Genomic DNA, 13,747 nt, shown 5'->3' with positions numbered 1-13,747 from the left:
CATGCCCCGCCTCCCTTACTGAGCCCCATTCCCCTTTAAACCACACCCACTCCAACCCCATCTAAGCCACGCCCCCTTTAAGCCCCTCCCATCTGACCCCGCCCTTTAGGGCCCGCCCCCTCCTTTAAGCCCCTCCTCCCTTAAGACCACGCCCCTTTAGCCCCGCCCCTTCCACCCTTAGCCACACCTCCATATTAGCCACGCCCCCTTAACCACACCCACTTTTGCCCTAAGCCCGCCCCCAGCTCCACTCACTTTAGGCTCCACCCACTTTATGCCCCGCCCCCTAATTAAAGCACGCCCCTCCTTCTTAGGGCCCTCCCCCTTTAGGCCCCTCCCCCTTTATTCCCCTTCCCCTTTAGGCCCCTCCCCCTTTCAAGCCCCCTCCCCTTTAAGCCCCCCCGTACCGGAGTGGTCCAGGCATCATACAGGCCGCCAGCAGCGCCGCTGTGGGGCGGTTGGCGATGTTCCTGTTGGCGATGCTCTTTCCCCGTTGTTCCGTGTGGCCTGTGGGTGTTATGGGGGGGGGACCCCATAAGGACCCCACACACCCCACAAGTAAACACCCCACACCCCATATCCCACCCATATCCCCCCATAATAACCCATATCCCCATAATAACCCCATATTCCCCATAATAACCCCCATACCCCCATATCCCCATTAATAAACCCCATATCCCCATAACTAACCCCATATCCCCATTAATAACCCCTGATGTTCACCCATGAATAACCCCCATATCCCCCATAATAACCCCATAATAACCCCTATTCCTCCATATCCCCCTAATAACCCCATATCCCCATAATAACCCCATATCCCCCATTAATAACCCCATTATCTCCCCCATAATAACCCCATATCCCCCATAATAACTCCATATCCACATAACCCCATAATAACCCCATATCCCCCATAATAACCCCATATCCCCCATAATAACCCATATCCCTTATATAACCCCATTAATAGACCCCCATATCCCCCATAATCCCCCATAATACCCCAATAATAACTCCATATCCCCATAATTAGCCCCATATCCCCCAGTAAATACACCCCCATATCCCCCATAATAAACCCCATAATAACCCCATATCCCCATATCCCCCCCATAATAACCCATATCCCCACATAATAACCCATTAACCCCCCATATCCCCCCATAATAACCCCAATAATCCCTCATAAAAAACCCCCCACACCCCATATTCCCGCCCAATATCCCCCATAACCCCCCCATTATCCCCCCCATAATACCCCATATCACCCCCATATCCCCAATGCCATTATCCCCCATATCCATATAACCCATTATCCCCCATAATAACCCATATCCCCGCCCAGTAATAACCCCATTATCCCCCATACCCCCATATCCCCCATAATAACCCATATCCCTCATATCCCCCCATAATTAAACCCATATCCCCATAATAAAAACCCCATAATTAACCCCATTATCCCCATAATAACCCCATATCCCCATTAATAACCCCATGTATCCCCCCATAATAACCCCATATCCCCATACCCCCCAATATCCCCCATAATAACCCTATATCCCCCATATAATAACCCCATTATCCCCGCCCATAATAACCCCATATCCCCCATTAAAACCCCATATCCCCCATAATAACCCCATATCCCCTATTAATAACCCATATCCACATTATCCCCATAATAACCCCATAGTCCCCCCATATCCCCCATAATAACCCATATCTCCCATAATAACACCCATATCCCCCATGTCCCACAATAAACCCCATATCTCCCCATTACCCCCACAACATCCTCACCGGTTTCAAACACGGGCGTATTTGCAGGGCCGTATCCCTATAATAACCGCGCGCCATATAAACCCATATCCCCCCATGTTCACCCGCATATCACCCCACTATCCCCCATAATAACCCTATCCCCCATTAATAACCCATTATCCCCACATAATAAACCCCATTATCCCCCCATAATAACCCCATATTCCCATAATAACCCATATTCCCCATAAATAACCCATAGTAACCCATAAATAACCCCATATCCCCCATAATAACCCCCATGAATAACCCCATTATCCCCTATATATACCCCATATCCCCCATAATAACCCCATATCCCCCTAAATAACCCCATGTCCCCCATATAACCCCATATCCCCATAATAAACCCCATGACCCCCTTATATCCCCCATAATAACCCCATAATAACCCATACCCCCCATAATAACCCCATATTCCACCCATAATTAACCATTAACCCCTAATATCCCCCATAATAAACACCCCTTACCCCATACCCCATATCCACCCCATATACCCCCATAATCCACCATAATACATATCCCCATAATAACCCCATAATCAAACCCATATCCCCCATATCCCCATTAATAACCCCATATCTCCATAATAACCCCATATTCCCCATGTCCCCACAATAACCCATATCCCCCATTACCCCCCACATCTCACGGTCTCAAACACGGCGTAGTTGAGGCCGTACCCTATAATAACCCCCATAATAACCCCATAACCCCCCATGTCACCCCATATCACCCCATATCCCCCATAATAACCCCATAATCCCCCATAATAACCCATATTCCCCCCCATAATAACCCCATCATCCCCCAATAATAACCCCATATTCTCCATTAAATAACCCCATATCCCCCCATAATAAACCCCATATCTCCCAAATAACCCCAATATCCCCCATATCCCCCCATGTGTACCCCATATCCCCCATAATTAACCCATATCCCCCAAAATAACCCCATATCCCCCATAATAACACCCATATCCCCATTATAACCCCATATCCCCCCCATAATAACCCCATATCTTCCCCATAATAAACCCCATATCCCCCCTGAATAACCCATAGTAACCCATAATAACCCCATATCCCCCATAATAACCCCATAATAACCCCATATCCCCCATAATAACCCCATATCCCCCATAATAACCCCATATCCCCCATAATAACCCCATGTTCCCCCATAATAACCCCATATCCCCCATAATAACCCATATCCCCCTATATTCCCCATAATAACCCCATAATAACCCCATACCCCCCCTTTACCCCCAGAATAACCCCATATCCCCCATAAAACCCCATAATAACCCCATAATAGTCCCCCCATAATTAACACCCCCTCCATATCCCCCCGCTATATCCCTCCAATCATTAATAACCCAATATCCCCCATAATAACCCATCTAATACCCATAAATCCCCATAATTAACCCCATATCCCCCATAATACCCCATATAGCCCCATATATATCCCCCATATCCCCCATTAAATCCAATCCCCATAACCTTAATAACCCCACATCCCCCATAATAACCCCAAAGTAACCCCACATATCCCCCATAATAACCCCATATCCCCATATCCCCCCATAATAACCCATATTCCCCATAATAACCCATATCCCCCCAATATACACCCATATCCCCCATATCCCCCCATAATAACCCCATATCCCCCATAATAACCCCATAATAACCCCATATCCCCCCTGATAACCCATTCCCCCCATAATAACCCCGAATATCCCCATAATAACCCCATATCCCCCGATTAATACAACCCCCATAATAACCTTACCCATATCCCCCATATTCCCCCATAATAACCCCATATCCCCCCATAACCAACTACAAAAAGCTATCCATTCTCATAATAACCCAATCCCTATATCCCCTAATCAACCCCATATCCCTTATAATAACCCCGATATGAACTCCCATATCCCCCCACAATAACCCCATATCCCCCATAATAACCCCCAATAACCCCATATCCCCCCATTATCCCCCCATCCCCCCACTCATGTCCCTCACGGTCTCAAACACGGCGTAGTCCATCCCATAGTTGGCCCCTGGGACGAGGCCGGGGCCGCCCACCAGCCCCGCACACACGTTGTTCACAATGTTCCCATATAAGTTGGGCATCACCATCACATCGAAAACTGCTGCGGGCGGACACCAGCTGCGAAGGAGAAGGGATGGATATTAGCGGGGTATTGTATGGTGGTTATTTATGGTGTGGGCAATGTACTATGGGGTATTAGGCCGAAAATGGGATATAGGGGGATATAGGGCGAGTTAGGGGATATAGGGGATGGGATATAGGGGATTATAGGGGGAGATTAGCGGATTATAGTGGGATTATAGGGGGTATAGGATATAGGGGGATATAGGGATTATAGGGGCGGATATGAGGGGATATAGGGATACTAGGCGGATATAGGGGATATAGGGGAATATATAGAGGGGTATTAGGGGTATATAGGGGGATATAGGGGGATATAGGGATATTGGGGATGGGGATAATAGCGGGATATAGGGATATAGGGGGATATAGGGGTATATAGGGGATATAGGGGGTATAGCGGATATAGGGGGATATAGGGGGTTATAGGGGGATATAGGGGATATAGGGGTTATAGGGGGTATAGGGGGATCATAGGGGATATAGGCGGATAGTAGGGTATAGGGGGTGGGGGATTAATAGGGGATATAGGGAGTATTAGGGGGAATATAGGGGATATAGGGGATATAGGGGGATATAGGGGGATATAGGGGGGAATATAGGGGTATAGGGGATAGGGGTACTAGGGGTATGCGGGGAATAGGGGATATAGGGGGATTATAGGGGATATTTAGGGGGGATTATAGGGGATATAGGGGAATAGGGGTATAGGGGGATATAGGGGGATATAGGGGGATATAGGGGAATATAGGGGGCATATTAGGGATGGGGATATTAGCGGATATAGGGGATATAGGGGACATAGGGGGATATAGGGATAAGGGGATATAGGGGAATAGGGAATAGGGGACTTTATAGGGGATATAGGGTAGGGGATTTAGGGGACTATAGGGGTATGGGGTATGGGGATATAGGGCTATAGGCGGGATATAGGGGGGTATAGGGTATAGGGAATAGGGGATATAGGGGGATATTAGGATTATAGGGGGATATAGGGGGATATTGATAAGGTGGTAAGGGATATAGGGGATATAGGGGGATATAGGCGGATATAGGGGATATAGGGTGAAGGGGGATATACGGGGTATAGGGGATATAGGGGGATATAGGGATATATGGGGATATAGGGGATATAGGGGGTATAGGGGATATAGGGGATATAGGGAGATATAGCGATGGGGATCATAGGGGATAAGGGATATAGGGGTTGGGATATAGGGAGGGGTATTAGGCGGGATATAGGGGAATAGGGGATATAGGGGATAATGGGGATATAGGCGGATATAGGGGGATATGGGGGATATAAGAGGGGTAATAGGGGGAATATAGGGGATATTATCGGGGAATTATAGGGGATTATAGGGGATATAGGGATATTAGGATGATAGGCGGCATATAGGGCGGATATAGGAAGGCGGATATAGATCGGAGTATTAGGGGATATGGGATGGGGGTATTATGGGTTATTATCGGGGCTTATTGGGGTTATTATTGGTGTTAATGGGGGTCTCTGGGTGTTATGGGGCGGCTATGGGGTTGTATATGGGGGCGCTATGGAAAGGTGATATATGGGGGCTATGGGGGTTAGGGGCCATAAGGGGTGTTATATTTGGGGGTTATTTGGGGTGTGTGATCAGTGCGACGGAGGAGGTAACGCCACAAATGGGTCTTACGGGTGAGCTGTGACTGCCGAGCTCGTTTTTGAAAATCGAGGTAGCGACCGGTACTTGGGTTGTAGATGCATAGGCCAGCCTAGGCAAAATTCAAAACATTGCTTCTGGAAGGGGATCCTTTTCTGAAGAGTCGTTCAGCTAATGAGAGGAGCCACAGAACATCATACTCAGCGAACTGCCAATATCTCTGTGGGCTGCCTTTGCAGGCATTAGGGTCTTTGTTTGGTTCACAGAGACGTATGGTGGGGTGTTGTATTCTCAGCTCTTTAGGTGGGCTCAATGGCAGAGCTCACAGGTGTCCTGTCGGCTGACGGAGTGTTGGGTCGCATGGCAGGTAAGAAGAGAAGGTAAGGCTGCTTGACTCATGGCAGTGAGCATGATGCGACTGAGCTCTGCGTGATGTCAATGGAGGGAGCGCAGTGATGTGGGGAACTGATGGAAAGGGGGGTGCTTCAGTTGAGAGATGAGCGGGCCGCCTCAGAATGTCTGTTCTTTGCTGTTCTCTGATCTAGGAAGAGACGCATAAGAAGGGGAAGAGGGCACGGTGAATACTGGCGTTCCGAGCTTGGTGTAAATGGGAGAGGTTGTCTTTCATTTGGAGTGTCTGTGTGGATGCGCAGCTGTTTAGTGTGTTGCGTTCTAGTATGAGAGACAACATGTTTGATTCTATCGCGCTCTGATCGTATTATGTGCAGAGGCTGTTCATAGGCGCGCTGCGCTTTGTATCGCAGAGGTCGCGCTACATGGGTGTTGGCTGATATGCGCAGGCGCTCGGAGCCGGCAACTGTGGCAATGCTGCGGGAGGAACAGAGTGATGAACAGGCTTGTATGGGGGTGATATTGAGACCATAGACGCTGTGCTGTCTATACATATGTGGAGCAGGGCAAGCTAAGAGTGGTGGTTGTGATATAAGGATGTGTGTGGGGGGAGTTTCATCGCAGTCTCTTGCGGAGGCTGCCTAATGGGTGCGATCTGTAGCAATCGTTTTGGGTGGGTTGTATCTGGAGCAAGTGCTTGCTGCAAGTTCACGTTATTTGAGGTGACTGGACTTTCCCTCATCTCATCTCGCTTAGGTTGACCGTATATGATTGTAGTTTATTGACTCCTCCTTCATTTTTAGTCTCTTTCAGTTAGACTTTGTTTTGTAAAAGCCTGAGATATTCGTGTACCTTGTTTCCCTCTCTCTCCTCGCGCCCATCGCCCACATGTGGCCTAATGGGCAGCGCTGACAGTGGAACAAAGAGCCTGCTCTCCGACGTTCCCCGCGTCTGTGCCTGAGCTCACATGGTGTAGGCGGGTGGTCAACAACCAGGCAAGGTTGACGCATTCTTTAGAGTTGGCGCTGATGGCGCGCAGGCTCCTACGACGCGCTATTGCAGCTCCAGTCAGGACATCTCGATCACGACAGAGGCCCCAACGGCTATTGTGGGAGCTGTGTGCGAGACCAGTGCAGGCCAAGGGTAGGCCATGATCTGATATGTAGTGGTTGGATGTGCGTGCTCTCCCGTTGATGCTGCTGGTGAGCTTGTGAGTACTTCTCTATGGAGCTTCCCTGACACAGCCATACTTACTTGGGTGCTTGTGGCCCACATGTGCGGTTGCGACTAGGGTTTCCATAATTGGCTCCTATAATTTATGGCTGCATGCTGCTATGCAGCCCTTCCAGTTTCCTAACCCAGATAGATAACACTTAAGTGACAGCTGACTAATAGTGATTGTTCTTCTCATAGGCTGGCCCCTCTTCCTCTCGCCATGTTTTCTTTGCGGTATTTGTGAGAGCTTGTTGATATTCGCTCATTGAATGAGGACATACGCACTCTCTCCATATTGAGTCGGCCTCCTCGCATAGTGATCGGGGTGGGTCACCCCACACATTGACCCATCTAAACTGGGATGTTTGGTGCTTGCGTTGTTTGTTAGTGGACGCTACCACATTTTATGAGTGCCCATAGCGTCCCCATGTTGAACACGCAGTCTAGGGACTGTGCTGTTATGAGTCCATTTTTGGCTCTTTTTTTCACAACGCTTTGCGGTGCTCTACTTATGAATCTTATGGACTTTGAGGTTAACAATTATTCGAATATCGTGAGAGCATCTCGCCACATTGTCCAAACCGCATGAGATAGGTTCTCTGGGCGTTGCGCCAGCAGTAGGCGCACCCACATACTTAATCGCTGGACAGTACGGTTCGTGTTGCCGCGGCAGCATACGCACCCCTGCAATGTAGTTGCCGCTGCGGCGACTCGCTCTCGGGCCCCCAAGGCTGAGCCTCTTGGCCACTCTCAATAGTTTCCCCCCGATGCACAACTCGACAGCGATCCTGGATCCTCCACGATGATTTAGGATTGTGACTTGGTGTGGTTCGCGCTCTGGCTTGGGCGCAATAGGCACCGTAACACTATGCTACACACAGCATTGGGACCACAAACATGGCTGTGTACTTGGCAGCAATAGCGTGTTTGCCCGCATCCGAGCGCTCGCTCTGCCTCCGATAGTTGACCCACTCGACTTGCGAGCTCATCCCTGACACATGCTCATGTTGGCGTTGCTAGGCGACCTGCAGCATAGTCGCATAGCCGCTCTATTAGCCACTACACGTCCTGTCAGTGCTCGCCCAACGCCTTCTCGGAGCTATGAATCCCCTCCTGTCCACATGTCTAAGATTCGGCGTTCATTAAGATGCCCAGCATAGGGCGCCTCCATTGCGACTATCCACTACTGATACTGGGAGGCCCCGCAGTGTTAGCTCATGTAATAGCTCGTTGTGCCTCCGAGGTTGAGTTAGCTCACAATCGCGTATCATTAGATTCGCCCAACTGGATGGGATGGGCTCAGACTCATGCGGGCGTGGCTCCACACACCCTCCTCAATGGTGCGCCACGTGCGCCCTACTCGTCAACCCCATACGCTAGTGTTCATGGCGCCGCTACTTTAGATGTGGTTCCCCAGCCTCTCGGACATTAATGACTGTCCGGCCGGTCACACTTCTAGTACTCCACATGCTCGTTGTACACCCATAGGCGCCCCCAACAGCACTACTTCGTGCAGTCGCCTACAGTGAACCGCCCCTGTGAGCGTAGTCTTTCTAACATAGCATCGCCCTCATGGTGCCACTAAATCCTTGGAGTTGCCGCAGCCCAGACTTAGCGCCCCACTCGCGAGTCATAAGCCGCATCTTTGGTTTAATGTTTTATGGTGGCTGCAATGCTCATGTAGTGCGTCGCCCATTATAGAGATTAGGTGGACCCAAATCACTCAGCTCACTCAATAGTGATCATCATAGTGTTTGTAAGACACTTGCATTTGTCCTCATTTATATTTATGCTGCTCATCAGTCTCTGCTCTTACGCTGTACCTGTCTCACATCGCGCTAAATCGCTTTATGATCACACACCTCTAGGCTGGGCACGCTGCCATACTTTGCCGTCCCTTGGTGCACCTCACTATTTTTCAACTCCTACATTGTGTAGTTTGGTCACACAGTTGAGGACTGTAGATCTCAAGGTTTTCTGTCCCCATTGAGCGGCCGCTATACGTGATGGTAGCGCATCTCTCATCACAGTTGGACGCGGCCCTTCATTCGTCCAGCTCTCCTTATTGTACCTCCGCCATTAATAGTGGGCTGCTCTCTGCGCTCTGTTATATAGTGACGTGGCCAGCAAGGCACGCACCTCAGTTGCTACCTCGCAACAGAATGCATGGTTTGCATCATTTGTCGCTGGGCAGCCCTGTGAAGTGTCGGGCCTCAGGATTGTACTGTTAGAGCCCGGCTAGGAGGACTGTTGCTGAGGCAACCAGATATTCGACGCCAATAGCTAATGGCGTAGTGGTAGGCCTCGCGATGCCCACTAGCCGACTGCCTCATAAGTGAGCCCACAACTTGGACATAGTCTCCGGGACCCCAAGTGTGTGGGCCTTTGAAGGCTGCCTGATTAGTCTGCCCCAGAGTGACCCAATGCTTGTACACTCCCCAATCAGGCAGTGGAAGAAAGAATCTAAGTAAGTCTTATTTGTGAAAGCTTTTAGTATCTTATAACATATTCAGGGATATGGTTTCATGTTTACATGAGTTCTTGAGTGGAGAAATTGGAAATTTAGTTAGGAAAGATTTTAAATACATTGATTAGTGTCTCTCTCCAACTATTACAGTGCTGCTCTCTTCTCTCTAGTCCAAGCGCACATTCCTCCTATCTCTACTTTAGAATCCAACCGCACTAGTGTTCGTGCTATTGAAGCCATACAGATAACGACTCGACGGGAACCTCATTCCTATTTGCGCCCCATAGCGGCCCAATGATTGTGCCTAGCTATGCTTGTTTGTGCTCGCTAATAGCGTGCGCGGTAGGTCTCACTATATGGTAGACAACTCCTCCTGAACAAGGCATGGTGTTCTGTGGCACTCTCCCTAGTTGCTGGCCTCACTATGACTGTGTTGCCAGACTCCCTATGGGACTTCATAGTGCTGTTGGTTGATTGCCACCACTGTAGATATCAAGCAAGCTCCCAAACTTAGCTGCACCGCGCGGATGTACCCACAATGCTGTTGGCCATAGTGCCGCTCGCGAGGTGAAGGAACACCGGGCAGGTGTGTGCGGTGGGCACAATAGCAGACCCCCTCGCTCGTCGCCAGTGCTGAGACCCCACCAAAGTGTAGAGCCCAAGCAGTGCGGGCTAGGCAGATGTGGTAGAGAGGGCCTTTTTGCGGCCTGCCAGTCTCCTGCTCAGAGGGCATTTCCTCAGCGACGCCCCATGAGATTTGTGCACATAGGACACAAACTATGGAAACAACGCCAAGCCAAAAGGCCAAACTGACACGGTGCACCGCGCCCGTCTGCCCGCGCTCCCGTGCCAGCCTTAGAAAACGCGTACCGCGCGATCTGCGCCCGCGAGCCGGCCCCGCCGCGCTCGCCATGATCTTCAGGGCTCCTCAACACCCCAGGCCACCTCTGATCGGGGGGGGGCAACTGAGGCGCGCAGGGCCGGCCAATAAGGGGGGGCGGATCCTATACACGGCGGCGGTGGGCACAAGAATGCGGGGCGGCTTATCTAATGGGAGGGGCACAATACAGGCGCGGGGCGGTGCTATTATGGCGGGGGCGGCACCTCGCCCCCTCCGCGGGCACAGAATGGCGGCGCGCTCTCAAGGAGCGCGCGGCACAATAAGGGCGGCGGCGGCACAATAAGGGGGGGGGCTCATTAGAACTGGGGGCGGTGGGCACAACATCGCTGGCGGGGGGGGCTTATAATGGGGGGGCACAGAATGGGGGGGTATAAAATGCCGGCGGCTATATCAATGGGCCCCCCGGGGTATAATAATGGGGGTTGGGGGGGTATATCAATTGGGGGGGTCCTTTGGGTCACCTCATTGCTCCAGGTGCTGTACTCGCCCTCCGTGTAAGGGGGCGGAATTATAATGGCCCGCTCGCCGGCTACCTATAATGCCCCCGCGCCCAGGGGGTATATAATGGGGATAATTACATCGCCGGGGTATATTAATGGGGGCTATGGGGTGCTATGGGTTGCTATGGGGCGCCCCACCTGCATGGTGGTGTTGGGGGGTTATGGGTGTTATGGGGGGCTATGGGGTGTTATTGGGGGCTATGGGGGTCTATGGGGGTTATTGGGGGTTATGGGGGTCTATGGGGCGCCCCACCTGCATGGTGGTGTTGTCCACGATCATGCTGTTGAAGCTGATCTCCGGGTACTCGGCCGCCACCTCCTGGCAGCACTGCAGGAACAGCCCGTCCCCCAGCTTCCTGTGGGGCACAGGGGGGCAATGACGCATCTATGGGGCGCCCCACAACCTCACACTGCCCCCCTGACCCCCCAGACCCACATTTGTGCCCCACAGACCCACATGAGGTTGGCCTTGTGCCCCATAGTGCCCCACATGTACCCACATGATGTTGGCCCCATAATGCCCCATAGTGCCCCATAGCGCCCCACATGTACCCACATGATATTGGCCCCATAGCGCCCCCCATGTACCCACATGCTGTTGGCCCCATAGCGCCCCATAGTGCCCCATAGCACCCCACACATTGACCCACATGATGTTGGCCTTGTGCCCCATAGTGCCCCATAGCGCTCCCCATGTACCCACATGCTGTTGGCCCCATAGTGCCCCATAGTGCCCCACATGTACCCACATGTTGGCCCCATAGCGCCCCACATATTAACCCACATGCTGTTGGCCCCATAGCACCCCACATGTACCCACACGCTGTTGGCCCCATAGCGCCCCATAGTGCCCCATAGCACCCCACACATTGACCCACATGATGTTGGCCTTGTGCCCCATAGTGCCCCATAGCACCCCATATGTACCCACATTGACCCACATGCTGTTGGCCCCATAGCGCCCCCCATTGACCCACATGTACCCACATGATGTTGGCCTTGTGCCCCATAGTGCCCCATAGCACCCCATAGCGCCCCACATTGACCCACATGCTGTTGGCCCCATAGCGCCCCATAGCACCCCACATTGACCCCCATGTACCCACATGCTGTTGGCCCCATAGTGCCCCATATTGACCCACATGCTGTTGGCCCCATAGCGCCCCATAGCGCCCCCCATGTACCCACACGCTGTTGGCCCCATAGCCCCCCATAGCGCCCCACATGTACCCACATGCTGTTGTCCCCATAGCGCCCCATAGCGCCCCATAGTGACCCACATGCTGTTGGCCCCATAGCGCCCCATAGCGCCCCCCATGTACCCACATGCTGTTGGCCCCATAGCGCCCCATAGTGCCCCATAGCGCCCCATAGTGACCCACATGATGTTGGCCTTGTGCCCCATAGTGCCCCATAGCGCCCCATAGTGACCCACATGATGTTGTCCCCATAGTGCCCCATAGCGCCCCACATGTACCCACATGATGTTGTCCCCATAGCGCCCCATAGTGCCCCATAGCGCCCCACATTGACCCATATGTACCCACATGCTGTTGGCCCCATAGCGCCCCATATTGACCCACATGATGTTGGCCTTGTGCCCCATAGTGCCCCATAGTGCCCCATAGCGCCCCATAGTGACCCACATGCTGTTGGCCCCATAGCGCCCCATAGTGACCCACATGCTGTTGGCCCCATGTTGGCCCCATAGTGCCCCATAGCGCCCCATAGTGACCCACATGCTGTTGGCCCCATAGCGCCCCATAGCGCCCCATATTGACCCACATGCTGTTGGCCCCATAGTGCCCCATAGCGCCCCATAGCGCCCCATATTGACCCACATGCTGTTGGCCCCATAGCGCCCCATAGTGACCCACATGATGTTGGCCCCATAGTGCCCCATAGTGCCCCATATTGACCCACATGCTGTTGGCCCCATAGTGCCCCATAGCGCCCCCCATGTACCCACATGCTGTTGGCCCCATAGTGCCCCCCATTGACCCACATGCTGTTGGCCCCATAGCCCCCCATAGTGCCCCATAGCGCCCCCCATGTACCCACATGATGTTGGCCTTGTGCACGGCGGTGACGCGCCGTCTGCCCGCGCTCCGTGCCAGCCTGAAGGCGTAATGCGCGATGCGCCGCGAGCGGCCCGCGGTGATGATCTTCAGGCTCTCAACGACCCCAGACACGCTCTTAATGGGGGGGGAGAGGGGGGGGGCAATAAGGGGGGGGCTTATAATGGGGGGTGGCACAGAATGGGGGGTATATGAATGGGGAGGGGAACAATATAGGGGGGGGTTATAATGGGGGGGGGCACAGAATGGGGGGGCATAATAAGGGGGGGGCCACAATAAGGGGGGGGGGGCACAATAAGGGGGGGGCTTAGAATGGGGGGTGGGCACAGAAATGTGGGGGGGGGCTTATAATGGGGGGGGGCACAGAATGGGGGGGTATAAAATGGGGTAATATAATGGGTGGTTATATAATGGGGGGGATTGGGGGGTATATTAATGGGGGTCCTTGGGTCACCTCATGCGTCCAGGCTGCTGTACTCTGCCCTCCGTGTAAGGGGGGGTATAAAGAATGGGGGGGGTATAAATGGGGGGTAGTATAGAGGGGGTGATATAATGGGGGTATATAAGGGGGC

The 13,747-nt window shown here is 52.3% G+C and overlaps 1 protein-coding gene across 1 annotated transcript in view; it reads right to left on the bottom strand.

The window, feature by feature from the left end:
• IDH3G (isocitrate dehydrogenase (NAD(+)) 3 non-catalytic subunit gamma) overlaps positions 1-13,747 on the bottom strand; it is a 27,775-nt gene that overhangs the window by 11,863 nt on the left and 2,165 nt on the right. Inside the window, 6 exon segments of the mRNA XM_032441798.1 lie at positions 408-490; positions 493-507; positions 3,873-4,020; positions 10,567-10,643; positions 11,351-11,453; positions 13,159-13,292. Of these exon segments, the coding sequence (XP_032297689.1) occupies positions 408-490; positions 493-507; positions 3,873-4,020; positions 10,567-10,643; positions 11,351-11,453; positions 13,159-13,292 (560 nt within the window).

This window comes from Coturnix japonica, unplaced genomic scaffold (assembly GCF_001577835.2).
Source record: "Coturnix japonica isolate 7356 unplaced genomic scaffold, Coturnix japonica 2.1 chrUnrandom574, whole genome shotgun sequence".
Classification (NCBI taxonomy): domain Eukaryota; kingdom Metazoa; phylum Chordata; class Aves; order Galliformes; family Phasianidae; genus Coturnix; species Coturnix japonica.
Note: the sequence above shows the minus strand (reverse complement) of the source record. Positions and strands in the feature narration are given on the sequence as shown.